The sequence below is a fragment of the Chamaea fasciata genome, unplaced genomic scaffold (assembly GCF_029207755.1).
Source record: "Chamaea fasciata isolate MVZ Bird 193981 ecotype frontalis unplaced genomic scaffold, bChaFas1.0.hap1 SCAF_4, whole genome shotgun sequence".
Lineage (NCBI taxonomy): Eukaryota > Metazoa > Chordata > Aves > Passeriformes > Sylviidae > Chamaea > Chamaea fasciata.
In genome coordinates, this window is record NW_027094089.1 from 47332269 (window position 1) to 47352927 (window position 20659).

Sequence of the window (20659 nt, forward strand, 5' to 3'; positions counted from 1 at the left end):
GTCAGGCAATTCCAAACTGTGTTTGGAAACCCATTAAGGTTTTTGGCTGAACGTGCCTGTGATATCAAGCTACTAACTGCTAGAACTAGTTGCAGAGACAAATCCAGACAAGATGCTCAAACAGTTATAGCCCAAAGGATATTCACTTCTCCTGTAAGTCTTAGTATTTTTAACTTCATGTAGACAAGAATCACGTAAGTGTGTCATGAAGGAACGCCTGCAAGCCATAATGTGGGGGACACTGTAGTGAACTATCACTTTTTGCATCATCTCACTAAAGCCCTTTCCTAAATTTGGATTTTGTTCTCAAAACCAAACTCACAATAACCAGATCAGGCAACTGCTTAAATGAAATTTTTGCAGCTTGACTGAATCAAGCCATTTATTTACTGGAGTCCATCTGGAAGTAGCAATTTGAGGAAACAGTCTAAATCTTTTCATATTTGAGTTTTACTGAAACACTTCCCCCCCTCTGTAATCTGCAGGTTTCTTCTGCAATTTATCTGTCAAGATTTATATAAATAAGTAGAGAATTGTTTACGTAAAGCTTCCAGAAAACTTCGTGCTCTTGCAAAGTAAGTCCACTTAATGCAAGTGTCACAGAAGTTAAGAAGAATTGCATATCCTATTAGGAAAGTCCAGAATCTGTCTTCTTTCGTATGTGCCAACACCTGCACCTTTTGAAAAGGATGCCCGACATAGCAACGCATTTCTAGCACTGTATCTTAAGAGAGTCCTATCTTGTCCTGTTTTGACAGATTCGTTATTTGGGTATTCATACTTTTTGAGAATATTTAATTTTATAAAACAAACACCACAACGAGACATCACCACCCACATTTTTTCATTAAGGAGATATTGACTGCACTGTGCCAATTTTTATTTTCCATTTTGAGAATGCACTTGAAGCTGCAGATCCACATACTTAACAAGTACTACAGGCATTTATGATTAAAGGGTTATGTTGACGCTATGTGAAGAAATGGCTCTTTTCAGTAGTAATATGCTCAAAGATACTTACAGAAAATGACAGAATTTCACCTTTTCACATTAGTTTCAACTTGAACTCAAACAGACCTTGGCTTTGACAGCTTTAAGAAACCAATCTCAAACGTGAAGGCATAAGCCACCCTTTAAACGCCATAAAAAATAGGGAAACATTACAAACCCAATCTCTGCCTCAGTTCTTTAAAAGTGTATCTTTCAACCAGAAAATTTTCGAGTGAAACAAATTTTCTAGGTCTGAACAATAACTTCCCTCCAAACAGTCGGTAATTAAGAACATACAGTAACAAAAAAGCCCAACTCTCTGGGCTTTGAGAAGGTGCATGGCAATGACTTGAAGGGCGCTTCACCTACAATTTCAGAAACAGTCCCTGTTAAAAAATCACACTTTAGACAATCATCTGGTGTATCATGAATTTATTTATTAGCTGTAGTTTTGTGTGAAAATGTGAAATTCAAATCAGTATTCGTGTGAGCGTGAAGGAAGGCCATCATTAAAAATACAATTAGTGTTCCGCAGTAAGTGTCCAAGGCAATTCATAATTCAAATGATCACCAACTTCTGCCGGAGCACTGACAAAAGCTTTCAAGCTTCCCCTCCACTCCTCTTCCTAACAAACACCAACTACGAAGAACTCATCAGTCTCCATGGCTCTTGAAGCCTACATGACAGTTGCTAACTCAAGAGAAAAAAAGTGATCCACAGCTCCACAGGAAGCACAGTTCAATGCTGGGGATGACACGAGATGCAAATGTTCTGTTCATCGTGGTTCTTTTCTCCACACCAGCCCCTTTGAGAGATTCCTCTCGTGTTCCAAGCCTCAGCTTCCCACATGAACCTGGGTCCCCTCGATCAGTCAGTGCCTCCTGGGTATACATGGGGAAAGATTAACAAACCTGAACCCCTCCCCCACCCTTTCCGTGAGAAGGGCCGGTCTGACCGAGGGAGCTGAGGAGAACCCCCGCACCGCATGGGAGTCAAGAGCTGGGAGCAGAGGGGATGACCCGCCCCTACCCCGTGGCGGGGGGGAGGGCCCGCAGCGCCGACCGGGGCCGCCTACACGGCCGGCACCAGGCTCTTCTTATCCAGCGTCTGCTCGTCCTCCTCCAGCAACAATTCGTCCAACTCCCCGTCCTCGGCTCCCGAGGCCTCGGGCCCGCCGGCGGCCCGGCAGCGCCGCAGGTGCCGCAAGGCCCGGCGGTGCTTCTCCTGCAGCCGCCCCAGCTGGGCGCGCAGGGCCTCCGCCTCCTCGCCCGGGTCGGCGGAGGGCTTTTCGGGGCTGGGCCCCAGCAGGGTCTGTCGGAAGAGGCAGCGGTTCTCGCGGCGCAGGCGGCGATTCTCCAGCCGCAGCCGCGCGTTTTCCTGGCGCAGCCGCGCGTTGTGCCACTCGCGCTCCTCCCGCTGCCGCAGCGCCTCGCTGTGGCTGGCCGCCAAGTCCGCGTACCGCTCCGCCAGCTGCTGCGGCGAGCCCCGCGACTCGCCCCGCCAGTCCTGCTGCCCGCCGCCCGTCTCGGCCGCCTCCGCGGCCCCGCCGCGCTCGCCGCTCCCGGCGGCAGCACCGACCACCGCCCGCGCCCCCCGCACCGCGCCGCTGCCCCAGCGCCCGCCCACCGCGCGCATGCGCCTCATCCGTGCCGCGCCCGCCGCCGCGCGCCCGCAGCCGCCGCGAGGGCTCCCGGTCTGTGCAAATTGGGGCGCGGTCTGGGCCCGCGGGGGCGGGGCCGGGCGGGGCGGCCCCACCGCGTGTCCCTGCGGTGAGCACAGCCGGCCGGCAGGGGGCGCCGGGAGAGCCCGGCGGGGAAGAGCCCTGAGACCGCGGCCATGGTAGGAGCCGTCTCCCGCCAGCAGCGTCTCCTTGAACGCTGGCAGGGGTGCCACGGCTTCTCTAAGCAACTTGTGTCGGTGCCTCACAGTAATGAGTTTCTTGTTTAGGTCTGGGATAAACCTGCCCTCTTGCAGCGTAGGGGCTTTTCCCCTTCCCCTGTCACTGCGTGCCCGTGTGAGAAGCCTTTCCAACCTTCTTGTAATGCCTTTTTTGGAGGGTGCTGTATGGTCTGCCCAGAGCTTTCTCTTCTGCAGGCTGAACAGCCCCAGCTCTCTGTGTCTGGGGGAGGTGGCATTAAGCTAGTGGCACTCCTATGGACTTGTTGGTACTCAACGTCATTGTTGTGCTGGGGACCCCAGGGGTGGGCACAGCTGGACAGAAAGGCCTGGGCTGCTGTGGAATATGACAGCCCAGGCTGTTCCCTGCCCAACAGGGAGAGCTTTAAGTGTCAGATGTGGTTGCACAGTTCTCCAGTGTTCACACAGGCCTTCTTACTGTTACTTAAAGCTGTGCCTGTGGCACAGAGGAAAGGTAACGTTGGCTCACCAGCACTTGTTAAATGAAGACCTGGTCATAAAAATGTTGCTCACTATATCCTAGTGTTACCAGGTTGTTGGAATTTAAGGAGTAAGACAGAAGAATGCGTAATATGTGACTAATTCTCACAGCTCATAGATGATTTGGCTTAAAGTAACAAGGTTGTTTGGTATAAACTTAAGCAATATTCAATAGAAGTGAAATAGGCTGTGAGAACTTCATATTGATGACATTTTGCAACATGTGATGAAATCAATTAGTCCTGTGAAAGTCCCTTCAATTCTCTTTGTCTGGCCCCCATTACATAACCACACATGTTGGTATCTGCAGTCACTTTGGGATTACCATGATGGTACACTACACATCACTCTGGGCTTCTGTGTATATTTTACTTTTCAGGTTGTGAAATGTGATGAGAACTATGCTTTCTTTTCTGGTACAGTGTTCAGTTAATTACCAGTTGAGTCTCGAGTATTGACCCTAAATTTGAAGTTGGACAAACAATGTGTGAAAGTGACTGTAATAATTATTTTCAGAACCTTTTCAGCTCTATATGATAGCTGTTTATTTAAAACATCTAGAAAAGAAACTGCAAAGCACTGCAGAACAGAAATAATCTTAGTTTCACTGTACTTTTTCTGTGACTGCTTTTAACAGAAAGTAACAAGTATTTCCTGTAGTAAGCCATTTTCCAAGGAGAGAGTGACTGGGGCATCCTAGAAGTTCTGTGTGATATGTGACTGAACCAGTTTTGCATTGAAAGAAACATGTAAATAGCTGTTTATGAGGCACTTGTTAATGTTGCAACTTTGTGAATCTATGGATATATCCACTCATAAAACTTCAGTTTGAGCTATAGGCTGAATCCAAAATAGCACTGAAACTCTTCCATCTGTGTGGAAGTGGGCCAAGGCTTTGCTCTCCAGAGAAATAGTGGAAGGGGTCCATAGAGCTTGAGCTTTCAATGACCAGTAAATTAAATTACAGTCATTACAGAAGAATGGCACCTTCCCTTTTGATCCAACTTCCTAAAGTCTTGTAGGGAATGTTGTATCATGGGTCTCAATTTTGTTTATTCATCTGTTTTAGTTTTTTTGTGTGCCTTTATTTTATGCTGGGAAATACATGCATATATTCCTGCATAAGGATTGACAGTCTGTATGCTTAGAAAAATCAGATGGCATATTAGAAGAGTATTTACTGAGTATCAGATTCCTAGGACAATATTTAAACTCCAATTTGATGTTTGTAGGTTAAAGACAATGGCAGAAAGTAGGGATTGGGGAAACATGATAAGTCAACATGGAAAAACTTTCATTGTGAGATAGGATTACACTAGAAAGTATGAAGGGGGAAAGTGAAAATGGAGAAGTAACCAGAGAAGTTGTGACTAGTTGTACAGTTTTCAGTGATTTTTCCTCACTGAATGCCTGTGAAGGACAAAGTATGTTAAACAGCAATACGGTAATAATGTTGTTCTACTCCTTTTGATTAAAGCCCTGTGTTTACTTAATGGTGTCAGGTTTCTGTTGAGAGATACGAGAAAGTGACAGTGCTTGTGGGCTATCAGCTGGCATTAATTTTGAACCTTGTCAAACCTGCACAGGAAAATGACTCTAGAAAAACACCTCACACGGAAAATAAAACCTCTTTGTGCCTATCATTCCCTTACAACTGAATCCATACAATTCAAACACTGCTGCTGCTTGTGTAAATGTTGAGGGGAATGTTCTCTTTTGGCTTTAGTGGAAAATATACCAAAAGGCCCAAATTGAATTTAGTTTAAATTTTTTTTGGTGCCTTTTTTTTTTCTTTTAAGTTACAGAGTAATAGAATGGTTTGTATTGGGAAGGATCTTTAAGAGTCATCTACTCCAAATTTCTGCAGTATGAAGGGATAACTTCTTCCATGTTAGCCTGCTCAGAGCCCTGCCCAACCTGACCTTGAATGATTTCAGGCGTGAGGCATCCACCAGCTCTCCAGGTAACCTGTTTCAGTGTGTCACCACCATTACTGTAAAAAATTTCTTTCCCGTATCTTGTCTGGACCTACCCTCCTTCAGTAGAAAACAATTACTCTTTGTTCTGTCACTATAGATCCCACTAAAAAGTTTGTCCCCATCTTTCTTTAAGCCCTCATCAAGTATTGGTAGTCCAAACTAAAGTCTCTCTGGAGCCTTCTTTTCCAGGCTGAACAACTTCACCTCTCTCAGCCTTTCCTCACAGGAGATGTGATTCAGCCCTCTGATTATTGTTGTGGCCCTCCTCTGGGTGCACACCGAAAGGGCCATATTTGTCTTGTGCTGAGGACCCCGGTAGCTGGATACAGTCCTTGAGGTGGGAGTCTCGACAGTGGAGTAGAGGGGCAGAATCACCTTTCTTAGCCTACTGGCCACATTTCTTTTGAAATACTCCAGGATATGTTTGGCTTTCTGGGCTGCAAGAAGACATTGCTGGCTGATATCCAGTTTTTCATTCACCAATATCCCCAAGTCCTTCTTGACAGGACTGCTCTTAATCCCTTGTCCTGGGTTGAAGTATATTCTATCACCATCTTCATGAACTGTTAAAACCCGGTGAGGCAGTGCTCCCTGCATCCTCCACTCTAGATTATCTTCTGTTAATGGGCCCATCAGCACCTTTGCCACACGACTCACAGATAATCCCCTCCTGGACTATCTCCTGTTAATGGGCCCATCAGGCCTTATCACATGACTCACCATCCCATTGTGAGATGCTCCGCCCAGAGGGAGAAACCAAGCATTCCAGCCTGGATATAAGCTGAGACTCTGAACACCAGAGGGGCGCTTACCCACTGGATTCCCAGAGGACCTGAGCTACCAGACCTTTCTACAGGATCACTGCTTCAAGAAGACCACCTCATCTGGACTGCTTCCATCACTCTGCTCAGGTTGTATTCTGACCCTGTCAGTGGTCTTTTGTATTATTGCATCTATTTTATTTTACTTTCTTTCCTTTCTTTCTATTAAATTGTATCTCTGACTTGGAGCCTCTCAATTGTTTTGCTTTCAAACCACTACATCCCTTCATCCCCTGTATAGATTCTGAGGGTTGCTCTGACCCAGGGGTAGGACCTTGCACTTGGCCCTGTTGAACCTTATAACATGTTCCACATGAGGAGTGAACCTCTTCAGTGAGCTCACTCCTTCAGTTTATGCAGCTCCCCCTGGATGGCATCCCAGTCCCATCCCTGGGTGTGTCAAACACACTCCTTGGCTCTTGTTTTCATCTCTAAATTTGAGGGTGTGCTCAATCCCACTGTCTGTATCAGTGATGAAGACATCACAAAATACTGATACCAACCAGTACAGACCCCTGAGTGACACCACTCATCACAGATTTCCATCCAGACACTGAGCTGTTGAACATTGCTCTGAATGCAGCCAGCCAGGCAACTCCTTACGCAACAGATAGTCCACTCATAAAATCTGCTCTCCAATTTAGTGTCAGAGGTTGTAGAGGAATGTCTCAAGGACTTTAGAGAAGTCCAGGTAAATGACATCTGTAGCCTTTCCCTTGTCCACTGATGGAATCACTTCATCACAGAAAGGCCACTTAGTTGGTCAAGCAAGACTTGCCCTTGATCAACCATGCTGGCTGTCTCGAATAACCTCCCTGTTACGGTTCAATAGTTCAGTAGTCCCCAGGTTCATCCTTTCTGGAACGCCATCTCAGCCTTTGAGAAATAGAACAAAAGGTAAGGGAATGTCCCATTGAAACTCCTTTTTGCTTCATACATTACCCTGAAGTGTGTCTAAATATCCTTCATATGGGTTTTCCTAAAATGAAGTAGATAATTTTGCTCTGATGCAGCCAGTGCAATATGGCTTTCAGGCTTGAACTTGATTCAAAGTTGAAACTCTGAAAAGCCCTCAGGATTATGAGACAGATGTTTTGTGTAGTCCTGAAGATAAAGGAATTGCTGTGTACATGTGAAACAGCGTAATTCAAGGGAAAGCAACCAACAAATTTAAAAATGCAATTTAGGAAGCATTAGCTTTTAAACTGAGGTTGTAAGTGCATTCAGAATAACACAGTTCAGTGGTGTCACCTTTCCAGTTGCAAGGTCTGATTGAGTTTATTTAATGTGTTTTTTTAGTTGTCAATATTTTTTAGAATCAAAGTGTACGTTAGCAAACAATGTTTCTAGCTGACAGGCTCCGAACTTTCCAAGCGGAGGTAAGGATTAACTAGTAAATACTTTATCCTTGTGGCTTGGCCTGAAGGATAGTCTGGAAGACCATTACGGGGAAAGAATATCAAGTTTCATTAGGTTGCATCTTACGTCAAGATTTGTCTCATGGCATGTAAAAGGTTAGCATGACTTGCATCACTGATTACATTTCAATGGACAGAACAGAGAAAATTATTAGTATTGTGACCTGTTGGAAATGAGTGGGTTGAAAGAGCTGCAGAGAAACAAAAAGAGATAAAATCAGGCAACAGTGCAGGTAAGAGAATAATGCAACAGGAGAAGAAGTAGGAATTGTGATTACATGTAAGGGAAATGTTTCCTGGCTGACAAAGAGTGAAAGAGACAATGTGATAGTTAGTATATGATAACCACTAAACATGCTTACAATAGAAAGTGTTTATTCTGCCTTGCTGAAATAACAGGGAGTTTCAATGTAGGGTGAGAAACTTATGCTTACTCTCTATCCCATGGATCACCAATAAAAAAAAGCTTGGGCTTCTATCAGGAATTAGATTTGCCATCAGTAGAGAAACAGTGAAATATGGAGTGTATCAGTAGTTTGGTAACAGTCCTGTAAATAAAGTAGGAAAAATGCACATCCATCTGTGAGTCCTTTTTTAGGTTGAGGGAAGAAATATTCTTGGAGAAAGGATCTATGGTCTCATGTATCAAGATGAAAGGAATGTTCCTAAAGGAACATTTCCTTTCCAAGTTTGGGAGATTTGGAAAACTGTCCCCTTCCAGCTTATTTTACCTCTGAAGTTGAGTTTTCAGTGGAACAGGAGTAAATTTTCAATTTAAAGAAACAAAATTCTCTTTAGAGGCAGTAGGACAGCTCAGTGCTGTTGTACTGAGGGAGAATCTATAACAACATAATAGATTTAGTTCTCATAGCCTTGCTGCTGCTTTAAATTCATAAATGGTTTATACAATTGAGAAGAAATTTAGTTAGCATTGCTAAAATAATTCTGTTGATAGATCTTATAGTGTCACCTGTGACACCCTTATAAATTTTCCTGAGTAGAAGGCACAGCATATTTATTCTCAGCAGAATTCTTTTCATATTGAATTCAAGAGTGAAGAGGGGGGCTTTATTCTTATCCCTTTTCACCAATGCTATTGGAATGCTACAGGAATGCTACAAAAGGTAAAGGCATTTGGATTGTAATTGCAGTACTGTCAGCCTGGAGTAACTGAGATCAGAAGTGCTCTGTGTAACTAGGGATTGTGTTGAGAAGAGTATCGGGAGGAGGAAGAGGGTCTGGAAACTAATTTAATTACATTTTTGCCAGCCTGCTTTATGTATTGTATTTAAGGTGTCATTCTTTGTCCGCTATTATTAGTGTTGAGAACCGCATGTATTAGAAGTTGCCTGGCTTGGGAAGGTGTATATTGCATAACTATATTACTTGATTGCTGATCTTTGCCTAATAAATACCTGTGGTCTGATGTGCTTCTTTCTTACACTTTTCTTTAATCTTTGTTAGTTTCCTACATTGAAAAGTTTTATAAAATACATTCTGAGTTTCTGTTTCTTTTGCTGTTAGCATTCTTTCCAAGACCATCCTTGAAAATAGTTTATTATAACCATGTAGATTGACTACAAGTAGTTCTTGTTGATGCTTGCTGGCACAAATATGATTTTGTTGAAAAAATTGCTGAAGTAAGCATAGTTAATATTAATGGTAATGGAATAGATCATCTTAAGTGCCATCACACATCAACTAGAGGATAGCCAGGGTGTCAGACCCAGATAGCATGGGTTTAGGAGGGTTAGGTCATGTCTAAACAACCTGGTCTCCTTCTGTGACCAGTTGACCTGTCTGGTGGATGTGGGAAAGGCTGTGGATGTTGTCTGTTTGGACTTCAGCAAGGCCTTTGGCACTGTCTCCCACAGCATACTCCTGGAAAAACTGACAGCCTGGGGCTTGGACAGGAGCACGCTTTGCTGGGTTAGGAACTGGCTGCATGGCAAGGCCCAGAATGTGGTGGTGAACTGTGCTGCATTCAGCTGGCAGCCAGTCACCAGTGGTGTCCCTCAGGGGTCTGTGTTGGGCTGTGTCCTGTTTAACATCTTCATTGATGATCTGTATGATGGAATCGAGTCCACCATCAGTAAATTTGCAGATGACACCAAGCTGGGCATGTGTGTGGATCTGTTGGAAGGTAGGAGGGCTCTGCAGAGATACTTGGAAAGGTTGGATGGATAGGCAGAGTCCAATAAAATGAAGTTTAATAAGTCCAAGTAACAAGTCCTGCATTTTGGCCGCAGTAATCCCCCGCAATGCTATGCGTTGGGGACAGTGTGGCTGGACAGTACCCAGGAGGAAAGGGACCTGGGAGTACTGGTGGCAGCAGCTGAACATGAGCCAGCAGTGTGCCCAGGTGGCCAAGAAGAGCAATGGCATCCTGGCCTGGATCAGGAATAGCATGGCCAGCAGGAGCAGGGAGGTCATTCTTCCCCTGTACCTGGCACTGGTGAGGCCACACCTCAAGTGCTGTGTCCAGTTCTGGACCCCTCAGTTTAGGAAGGACGTTGAGACACTTGAGCACATCCAGAGGAGGCAACAAGGCTGGTGAGGGGCTTGGAACATGAGCCCTATGAGGAACGACTGAGGGAGCTGGAGTTGTTTATCCTGGAGAAAAGGAGACTCAGAGGTGACCTTATCACCCTCTACAACTGCCTGAAGTGGTTATAATCAGATGGGGATCAGACTCTTCTCCCAGGCAACAAGTGACAGAACGAGAGGCCACAGTCTTGACCTTCACCAAGGGAAGTTTAGGTTAGACATTAGAAATAAAATTTTCACTGAAAGAGTGATTTGGCAATGGAATCATCTGCCCTGGGAGGTGGTAGAGTCACTGTCCCTAAAAGTGTTTAAAAAAAGACTGGAGGTGGCACTCATTGCCATGGTTTAGTTGACAAGGAGGTCTTAGGTAATAGATTGGATTTGATAATCTCAAAAGGTCTTTTTCAGCTTCATTCATTTTCTGATTCTGTGATTCTGTACAGAATACAGCAATATTTTAGAATCATAGAATCATAGAATAATTTTGTTTGGAAGGAACCTTAAAGTTCATCTAGTTCCAACACCCCTGCTATGGGCAGAAACACCTTCTACCAGACCACCAACGTGGTGTTGGACACCTCAAGGAGTGAGGCATCCAGAGTGTCTCTGGTTCAAGTTCCAGTATCTCACTATCCCCTTAGTAAAGTATTTATTCCTAATATCTAATATAAACCTACTCTCTTATGGTTTAAAGCCATTCCCGCTTGTCCTCTTACTATATATTCTTGTAAAAAGTCCTTCTCTGGCTCTCTTGCAGGCTCCCTTTAGGTCCTGGGAGGCTGCTATAGGGTCTCCCCAGAGCCTTCTTTCTCCAGGCTGAACAACCCCAACTTGCTCAGCCTGTCTTCATACAGAGGTGCTCCAGCCCTGTGATATCACAGTCCAGTGATGTTGAGGTTCTTGCCCACCAAGATACTCAAGTCCTTCTCCACAAGGCTGCTTTCAGCCCCTTCTCTTTCAGGCCTGTGTTTGTGCTTGGGATTGCCCCTACCTAAATGCAGGGACTTTACGTTTGGCCTTGTTGAGCTTCATGAGTTTTGCACAGACCCACCTCTCAAGCCTGCCAAGTGCCCTGGAAGTGTTAAATAAAACTTGTGAATATGACACTTGAGGACATGGTTTCGTGGTGAACATGTGGTAGTCTGGGTTGATGGTTGGACTTGGTGTAATATTAAAGGTCTTTTCCAACCTTAATTATTCTAATTCTGTGATTTATTGTCTTGGTATGGACAGTATATTAAAAGCCATCAAACACCAATATCTTTCTTTGACAGGATTATTTAATTCTGTCCATGTGTCACCTTAAGAAGAACTGAATATAAATAAAGTGCAGCTTACCTCTTTCAGTTAATATTTATATAGATGTGGGAAAGGGACATTTCTTCAAAACACCGTGGGGTAGAGTAGGGAAACTGAGTTCAGAGCTACACCTGTATTAGAGAAGAGAATGTGCATTAAGGATTACAGGTTGGGTTAAACTGTAAGACCTTCAGCATGCAACAAAGTCACCCTCAGCTTGGCTTTCTGATAAAGCCTCATAACCTAAAATGAGAACAATGGCTAGACTCAGAAATACAGACAACGAGTTGTGTGTATAATGTGGTACTTTGTGTAAAATAAAAATTGTATTCTCTATTTTGGGATTAAGAAGCATCATATCGAAAGACAAAACTTACTGATATGAATGTCAGTCCTGAATCCTTGTTTAGGGTCAAACTTAGCAGTTTGGCCTTTGAACTGAGAGCAAGGTCTGTGAATTGCATAGGAAAACTAAACGATGACTCAGACATTGGAGTTGTTTCATAAGTTTTGATGAGACAGTTAAGAATTATGAGTCTAAAATAAACCACCTAATTACAGGTAGTGGTTTAAAGGATCCCAATTAAAAGGATGGGAAAATTGCCTACAAAATTACACTTTTAAAATTAGAACAAGGCATTTGGACAGCTGAAATAGGGAATAAGCTAAATAAATGTATTGGATTTTTGTAGTTACTCGTCTGCAAATCATGTTAGAAAAAGCTTTTAAAAATTAGAACATAGAAATTGCCTTTATAGATGGAAAAAGAAAGAGGTGCAGAAAAAAGTGATGGTCAACAATATTTTGAGTGGAGAATTAAAGCTGTAGTAAAAACGTTGATCATCTCTAGTTTCCAATAGAAAATTAGAAAATATATCTTGAAATCTGGTGTTGTGTCCTAGGCTTTATTTACAAAAGACATTGAGGGTAGGAACAGATCAGATCCTGTTTAGTGAATCATTTGGTGAAACTCATCTTGTGTTTGTAGTATATGTGTTTACATCAAATTGTGTGTTTTCTGTTTATGGTCAGTTGGATACTTTTGAACACAGCTCATGTCATGGTAATGTTGGTATTTAAAAGTGATCAGGTAGATCTTATTCCAGACATTTTACTTTCTGTTGTCTGTCAAAGGAGTCTGAAAGATGCTCCCATCAGAGTTGTCCAACATAAGACCACCCGCATCCTGTTGTGAGCACCGCTGTATGCTGCAGACAGCTGCAGACTAGGAACCTGTAGTTTTAGTGGATGCTTGAACAGAGAAAAAACATAGGGGCGCATGCTCATGAAGTTCTAGTTTACCATATTTTACATTTCTGTGCTGTAGATAACAGCCTAAAGACCTTTCTTTCTGGTTAAGAATCTGGTAAGTTGAGCTAGCATGTCCAACACAGAACTAGTGCTGAAAGAAAGTGATTGACCCAAACAGGAAGACAAAATGGAAATACCTCAGGAGACTTTGTTTAAACCTTGAGCAAGTCCACTGTTATTCTGAAGGAAAGACTGAAGCTGGCAGGAGCAGGTTTCATAATTGCAAGAAAATTAAGTCCTTTATGAAGCCTTCTATCAGTGATAATAAGATGATGCTTATACAATATATATACAGTTGACACAAAGTAATGTGAGGTGGGCTTTACCTCCACCACAAGTTCAAGGAACAAGTTTCTACTATATATAGATGTCAGTACCAAAGACTTATGTTGTTGATCAAGAGTTTCTTCAGAAAGAGAATTTTATGGGTACTGTGACAATAACAAATACCTGTGTCCTATTGTTAACTTTTCTCCAAGCTGGAATAATTTTGTATTCTCCAGTGTTTTTCATACTAGATTCCTCCCAAATGGGATTTACAGGATAGAAAAGTTGTCAAAAACTGGAAACCCCAGAGGAGAGTGTGTGGTGCCTGCATCAAGATTGCCCTATTGTACTGCTGGTGATCAAGTCATACAATAGCAGTGGGGTATAGTAGCAAATGGGGGAAAATGCAGTAGCTTTTCCTTATTCATTTAGAAACATACAGAATCAGAATTTTGAAGTCAATACCTCTAATCTAGGTATCCACTTCAGCTGGCACTGAGCTAACAGAAGCTATATGTGAAACACACATTCTGTTGTTTTATTTGTTCAGAACATACAGTAATTTAGAAACAATATTTTTGCCTAGTACAGTGATTTAAAGGGTGGAAAAGTTTTATAACAGCCAGAGTTGAAATAGTGTCTTTTTTAGATGATTGCTTCATGATTGAAAAATTTCATCTGTAATAACTGGTCTTCCCTCTCTACTTTACAGATCAGCGTAGAAATACAGAACAAAAATTTTCTTAAAGAAAAATAATCTATAAAAAATAAGCATTCATTGTGTAAATAATTATTATCTGGTTTATCTTTCACTTCTCCGACTTGCATGATGATACTGCTGAAGTTGTGATTGCTAAGAAAACACAAGTCGAAGGCCTATGTAACTATGTCCCAGATTATTTGTTGTGCCCCTGCACTACACATCTGCAGACATCTGTAAAACAGTGTGGGAGTAAGACCTGATAATCTTTCTGTCTTGGTTTAAAACAACTTAAGGCAGCAGACACTCGAAAATGAGTATGGCAGCAGACACTCCAAAGTGAGTTACCACTCCCTTAATTTTAACCAGTCTCTTTCCATTAGTAGGGAAAGACAAATAAAGGTAGATAAAGAGTTTAATAAAAAAAATAATTTTTTAAAAAAAATTTAAAAACCCAAACACCCCAACCAGTTAACCAAAACCTGAAGCAGCACCAGGCAAGAAAAAATAACACTAGTAGTCACTAGTTACAAAGCTGCTGAAATTTCACAGACTCACTGTGGGGGGTGTCTTGGTTTGGGAGGGGGAAAAAAAAGGAATAAAAAATGGAAGTGAACCCCTCTCCCACCACTCTCTGTGGGCACCTGCATGCCTTGAAAGCCAGAGGGAGGACATGGCTGGTAAACCCTACTTGGTTCAGTCTTCCCACTGGGACAAACGAAACAGGTAGGCGCTTACAAAGCAGTAGTGGTGACAGATGGGAATTTCTGGCATTGTCTGTGGATCTCTGGCCCTGCAGAGTCAGCCTCCAATCCACAGAGTGCCAGTGCAGGTGTTCCTGAGCTGTCGGTGTGTTGTGGGGAAGAACCAGTCCACCCAAACACTGAAAACAGCATCCCCTGGCCCTGACAGACTCTTGGCCCCATGCTGTCCGCAGGTGTTGAGAAGTACACTCTGAAACGGGTTTTGGTTGTGAAGTTCAGCTCTGTGTGTTGCTAGTGTTGCCTCTTGGGAAACCTTCCCCAAGCAGCCCCCTAGAGAAAAAAATAACAAAAGAAAACAAAGGGCTCCACCTGCACTACATCAGCTCTCTGAAGGCAAGAATGAAAGGGAAAGAGCAGGAGCCAGAAGGCAAGAGAGGATCTTATGAGCAACCCTCACTTTCAGAAAGACACAGCAATCCATGGCCCCACAGTTCCATCTGTGGCCACAGGGTCTTGAAGAGCCAGTGACAATTTGGGGCATAGATAGATATGGAATCCAATAATATTTTGTGTTATCCAGAACACTTGCATATTTCTTGATAATGGCAGGCAATGCCTTTAAGAAGAGTCTGACTGTCTATTGTAGTCTCTTTAAGCTGAAAAGAGTAGATTTTCCATTTTCCACTGGACAGGCTGATAGTTCAGCCCCATCTCATTTCAAGTAGTTCAGAAATAATTAAGCGTATCAATATCATAACAAACTTAACTATATTGGCTACCAACTCTTCAGATGTCATTATTTGGTTTCTGCATAGGCAGGTAATTCACCTATTGAAATTAGGAAAAAATAAAATACCTTGAGCTAAATTTAAAAGACAAATGACACCACGGAACCAAAAGAAGGGGTAGGTAAAAGAAATTTCAAGGACGTTGCCAAAGATTGAACTAGTTTCCACAGAGTTCTAGTAGGATTGGTGTATCTGAATTTTGCGTGTCTTTGAACGTCACAGTAGTCTCTGGGTCACGTGAGAAAAACTGGGTAGCTCCGTTTTCTGTGATATTTTACACAGGGCATTTGTCCATTTAATTAACTTTCTGTTTATAAAGTCTAACCACCTGCCTAAAAATTTTATAAATGCTGCTTTAAATTTACCAGTCTTTCTAGCATTACAGTAATATTCAGAAATCTCACTGTAGGCACAGTTATGCTTGATTTCTTTATTAACAGCAGTATTCAATACAATAAACACAAAGCTAGGAAGCAACTACTGGAGCAAACTCTGTAAAAACTCTTAATGACTACTTTCTGAGAGAAGGGTAACTCCTAAACTATATAGATTTTGTTTCCTAAACAAGTTAAGAAAAGGTTCAAAACATTAGTATTTATCATAGACTGTGTAAACTTCATGTTGTAAACCTGACACCTGTAGCTGCTATCATGATTTGCATTTTGTGGAGAACTTGCCGTGGCATTTCCATTTTTCTTGATGTTTCAAGTTTTTATGTATAGTAGATACCAGAATTTCAGCATTAGCCTTTCAGAATTTACCTTTCTTGAATGAAAAATATTTTACTTCTGGTTTTCTATTTGATTCCAAATTGCTAAGGTATTGCTTTTTCCATTCACCTTAACAAAGATTACTACTCTCTTTTCATTTATGAATATACAATAAACAATAGGAACAATAGTGATAGCATTCAACTGATATTAATAAAAATATTTACATTCATTGCTTCATTTATTGGGATTGAGTAGTTAAAATTGCAGATTTTTTATGTCAATTTAAGTATTCTTAGATTCCCAACTCTTTTCTTATGAACAGTTTCTACAAGTATGTGTTTTGCAGAGATTGATTATCCCTTCTAGAGAATGGTCTTTCATAATGAGCTGGTAGTTTGTGTCTTCTTGGTTCCATACACTTAATTTTCTGTATCCTTTATTCCCAACACCACTGAATGGACACAGTATTCAGACTAGAAACAATGACAGAAATGTCAGTTTCTCATCTGTCATTTATATGGCTTTTTTAATTCTAGTGGGCTTAGGTCTGTAAAAGGCTTTTGGTCCATTTTTTACTTTTTAAGTGATGTAAATAGACCAATTCATGTGAGTATCATGGTAGCATAGTAGTTTCAGTTCACGCACTTGTTGTTCACAAATGTCAACAGTGTGTGTATTGAAATCTAGGATGTTATATGTGTACATATATCTATAAAATGTTTTAAAATTATCGTAGTCATGTTTTACACATTTGTAGAAAATACTGGTTTTAAACCTTCAAAACTTCTGAATTTAGGCCCCATCTAGAAAAAGATAATTTTTAATTGTAGGTGTTCAGTTCTATTATAGTAATGTATTTATCAATTTCCTCCACAGTTGTTTCATTATGAAGTCTGTTAATATATTATTGCTGTAAACAACTATATTAGCATTTACATCTATAGTCCAAGTGCTGGATCCTGCACTTTGGCCACAAAAACCTCTGCTACACTACAGGCTGGGGGCAGAGTGGCTGGACAGCAGCCAGGCAGAAAGGGATGTGGGGATATTGATTGGCAGCAGGCTGATCATGCGCCAGGGGCAGCATGCTGGACAGTATGCCCAGATGGCCAAGAAGGCAAATGGCATCCTGGCCTGTATATCAGGAATAATGTGGCCAGCAGGAGCAGGGAAATGATTCTTCCCCTGTACTGGCACTGGTGAGGCCAAGAAGGCAAATGGCATCCTGGCCTGTATATCAGGAATAGTGTGGCCAGCAGGAGCAGGGAAATGATTCTTCCCCTGTACTGGCACTGGTGAGGCCACACCTTAAATTCTGTGTCCAATTCTGGGCCTCCCAGTTTGGGAAGGACATTGAGGTACTGCATCAACTCCACAGAAGTGCAACAGAGCTGCTGAAGGGCGTGGAACACAAGGAGAGACTGAGGAAGATGACTTGTTTAGCCTGGAGAAAAGGAGGCTCAGGGTAGACCTTATCACTCCTACAACCGCCTGAAAGGAGGGTTTAGCCAAGTAAGGGTCAGTTTCTTCTCTCAGGCAACCAGCAATAGGACAAGAGGACAGAGTCTTTAGTTGCACCAGGGGAGGTTTAGGTTGGGCCCTTTTTTCACAGAAAGGGTGATGGAGCTTTGTAATGAGCTGCCTGGGCGGGTGCTGGTGTCACCATCCCTGGACGTGTTTAAGAAAAGACTGGGTTGTGGCATTCAATGCCAGACTAGTTAACAAGGTGGTGTCATAGGTTGGACTCAATGATCTCAAAGGTCTTTGCCAACCTAGTTGATCTGTGATTCTGTAATTCTGTGTATGATTGTTTCAAATATGTGTCTGTATATTAATGCATATATATAATGTATTTATTTATTATATTTATCAGTCCCAATCCGAGTGAAATACAGTAGGTACTGAACTTAAAAAAAGACTCCAACTTTTACAATTAGCAAAATGGTGTATAAATTTATTAATAATTATTTGTTTTCAATATTCTTATACTAGACCAGATTTTTTTCTAGATATCTTAACTATAATCATTCTGTACTTTGATATGTTTAATATTGTAGAAGATCAAGGAGCAATATATCCAGAAACTTTAGGAAGTCAGAGGATGGCTTCAAGCATGAAAATACAAAAGTTCTTACTGTAAAACTGCTGGTTAAATCTCTGACTGATATACCTGAACATGGGATGAATGAAGTAATACAAGTCTGGAACATTTGTTTACTTTTCAAGTCTTACTTCAGATGTGCTTGATTTCTGAAATTTCAATTCCCTTCATTTTCCTTGTGTAATTTATGTTGATTTATTGAAAATGATCATGTATATGTGACGATAATGCCAATTAAAAGTACTAAATCTAAAATTAATATTACTAATGTGAATCTTTTCATTAGGATTTGCTTAATCCAATCTGATGCCAAGTTCTGTATTTCTGTCATGTATATAATAAAAGTCTTCTGACCATTCCATCATTTATTTGGTCACTCACCCAAAATAAGGAACGATGACAAATATATATGATGAAAAAAAAAATTCTGAAGAGAAATCTCTATTATTTATAGATTATTTATTATTATATTATAGGGCTTAATCATCTGAATACAAAATACAGCCTGGTGTGCAAAAAATAATGTTTTCTCTTTATTGGATAAATAGAGAAAGTTGAATTACGAGAACTAAAGCAGAATAGATAGAAAAGCCATAAAATTTAACATTATAATGTTCTTCCCTTTGAAAAATCATTGATTTCATGATGTAGAAAATCTAGGATAAAATAGAGCCACAGCATTTTTAGAAAGTCTTAAAGGAGCTGACAAAAAATGGGAGGCTGTTCTCAGGTCAGTCTTGGGCAAGACAGAGAAACTAATTAATAATTCAGATGATTCTCATAGAATCACATAATAGAAACATGGTGTGCCCAAAAATATTAAAATTTGCATAGTAATTTTTTTAAAAACAACGTGGTTATTTTCTGTGTAGAAGATCTGGAAGAAATTTAAAGTATTTTCTGCATGCTTATTTTATAAAACATTTAGTAGCTGGATCAAAGAATCATAACTCATTAAGATGTAGATGCACTGGGCAGTCTAGTTTAAAATATACTGTCTTGGTTTAGATGGACAAATATCTGCCAGGGAAGATTGGAATCTCCCTTGGAATGTAAGCCTCCCCCCCGCTTTTTCCGAGTTATTATAAATTTGCAATTAAAAGTCTGTCAGGTAACGATTTTGGAAATAGGTATAGCAGTTTTTTACTAGGGATATAAAAATACAGATGTTGTAGTACGGAAGAATAAGCAAGCAAGCAAACAAACAAGAAATCCTAGAAAACCCTGACAGAGTCAGAAATACAACCTGACACCCTGTTGGTCAGGGTCTTCTAAGCAGTCCAGAGTAAGTCCTCCTGGATTCGCAGATGTGGTTTTGTTGGAGTAGAGATGGTCCCTTCGAGAAAGAGTCCAGTAATGGTGTGATGGGTCCGCTCTTCCTCCAGGAATCCAGTGGAAAACTGGACCACTAGTGGCTCTTTCTATCAAGGTGAAGATGGTTTTACTCCTCCTCCCTGAGTAGAGCATCTTACAATGGTATGATGTAATGTGTCATGTCATTGGTGAGCTTTAGTGGTTCATTAGCAGAAGATACCCCCATGGGGGTAATGGAACAATGAACAGAGATAAGCAACACGGCACCATCTGATAAGCAACACTTCACTATCCAGTTTCAACAGATGGAATAGAATAACTTTTTTTTTTTTTTAAGTTACAAGACCCAAGACATTTACTTAAAATCACTGCAATAGAAAATGAGGAAATGACAAGAATTAAGCAGCATGACTTTGTAAAAAGAAAATTTGGGTTCTTTTAGAAAGTGAATTCTTCTTTAGAAAAAATAGATCTTTTAGAAATTATTCACTCTTCCACTTCTTACATTTATGAATATGCAATAAAAAAATAGGATACTGATAGCTTTCAAATTGTATTAATAAAAATATTTGCATTTATTGCTTATTTCACTATGATTGAGTATTTAGTTGGCAATATTTAGTTAATGAGGTATCAGCTTCTAAAACTTTAGAAATTTCCCTGAAATGAATAGAGACTGTTAGGTTTCTATGATGTGAGAAGAAATAAAATATCCTGGATCACAAAAAAAGATGAGTATTTTATCTAGAAGTTAACCACAAAACACTTCAGATTTTCTGACTAGGTCTTTTGTTTGATATATTTATTGATCTTCAAACATCAAAAAGGAAGGAGGTAAAAAATCTTGTGATGACAAAGTTTTGAAGGTGATTCTCTGATTATGTGATAGAGAGCATTATCTTCCTGATTGTCCAGTCTTGGTTGTCAACTGATGTGTTTTGTAAGCGTGAATACTGGTGTCTATGTAGTTCAGATTCTGCTAGTCAAAATATTTGTGGAAAAACTGTATAAATAAACATCTGAATAACTGATTGAGAAGGTTGTGTAATTGTTGTATTTCCTGTGTGCATGGTAATGTTTGTTTCTTTTCTGCATTTCCTAAGCGTAGGGATTTGATTCATACAGATTTTGCTTAGTTATAAATCTAGTGAAATGAGCAAATTAGGCCAAAATTAGATGGCAAGATATAGCAGATTGTTTATACAGAAACGTTTTAATGAAAAGATTCAAGGTAGAATTTTTCTTTGGCATGTATGAAAGAGGGCAATGAACAAGAAAGAAATCCCTTGATCCTGATCACTGGAAAACC

General features: G+C 41.0%; 1 protein-coding gene across 1 annotated transcript; it reads right to left on the bottom strand.

Moving 5' to 3' along the window:
* Window positions 1–1980: 1980 nt before the first annotated feature.
* Window positions 1981–2635, bottom strand: TUSC1 (tumor suppressor candidate 1). The gene has a single exon (XM_066182395.1). The coding sequence runs from the start codon at window positions 2633–2635 to the stop codon at window positions 2063–2065; it is 573 nt and encodes a 190-aa protein (XP_066038492.1). The 3' UTR covers window positions 1981–2062.
* Between the last annotated feature and the right edge of the window lie 18024 nt (window positions 2636–20659).

Coding starts and splice junctions, on each gene's coding strand:
- TUSC1 (XM_066182395.1), bottom strand. CDS start 2,635: ATGAGGCGCATGCGCGCGGTGGGCGGGCGCTGGGGCAGCGGCGCGGTG.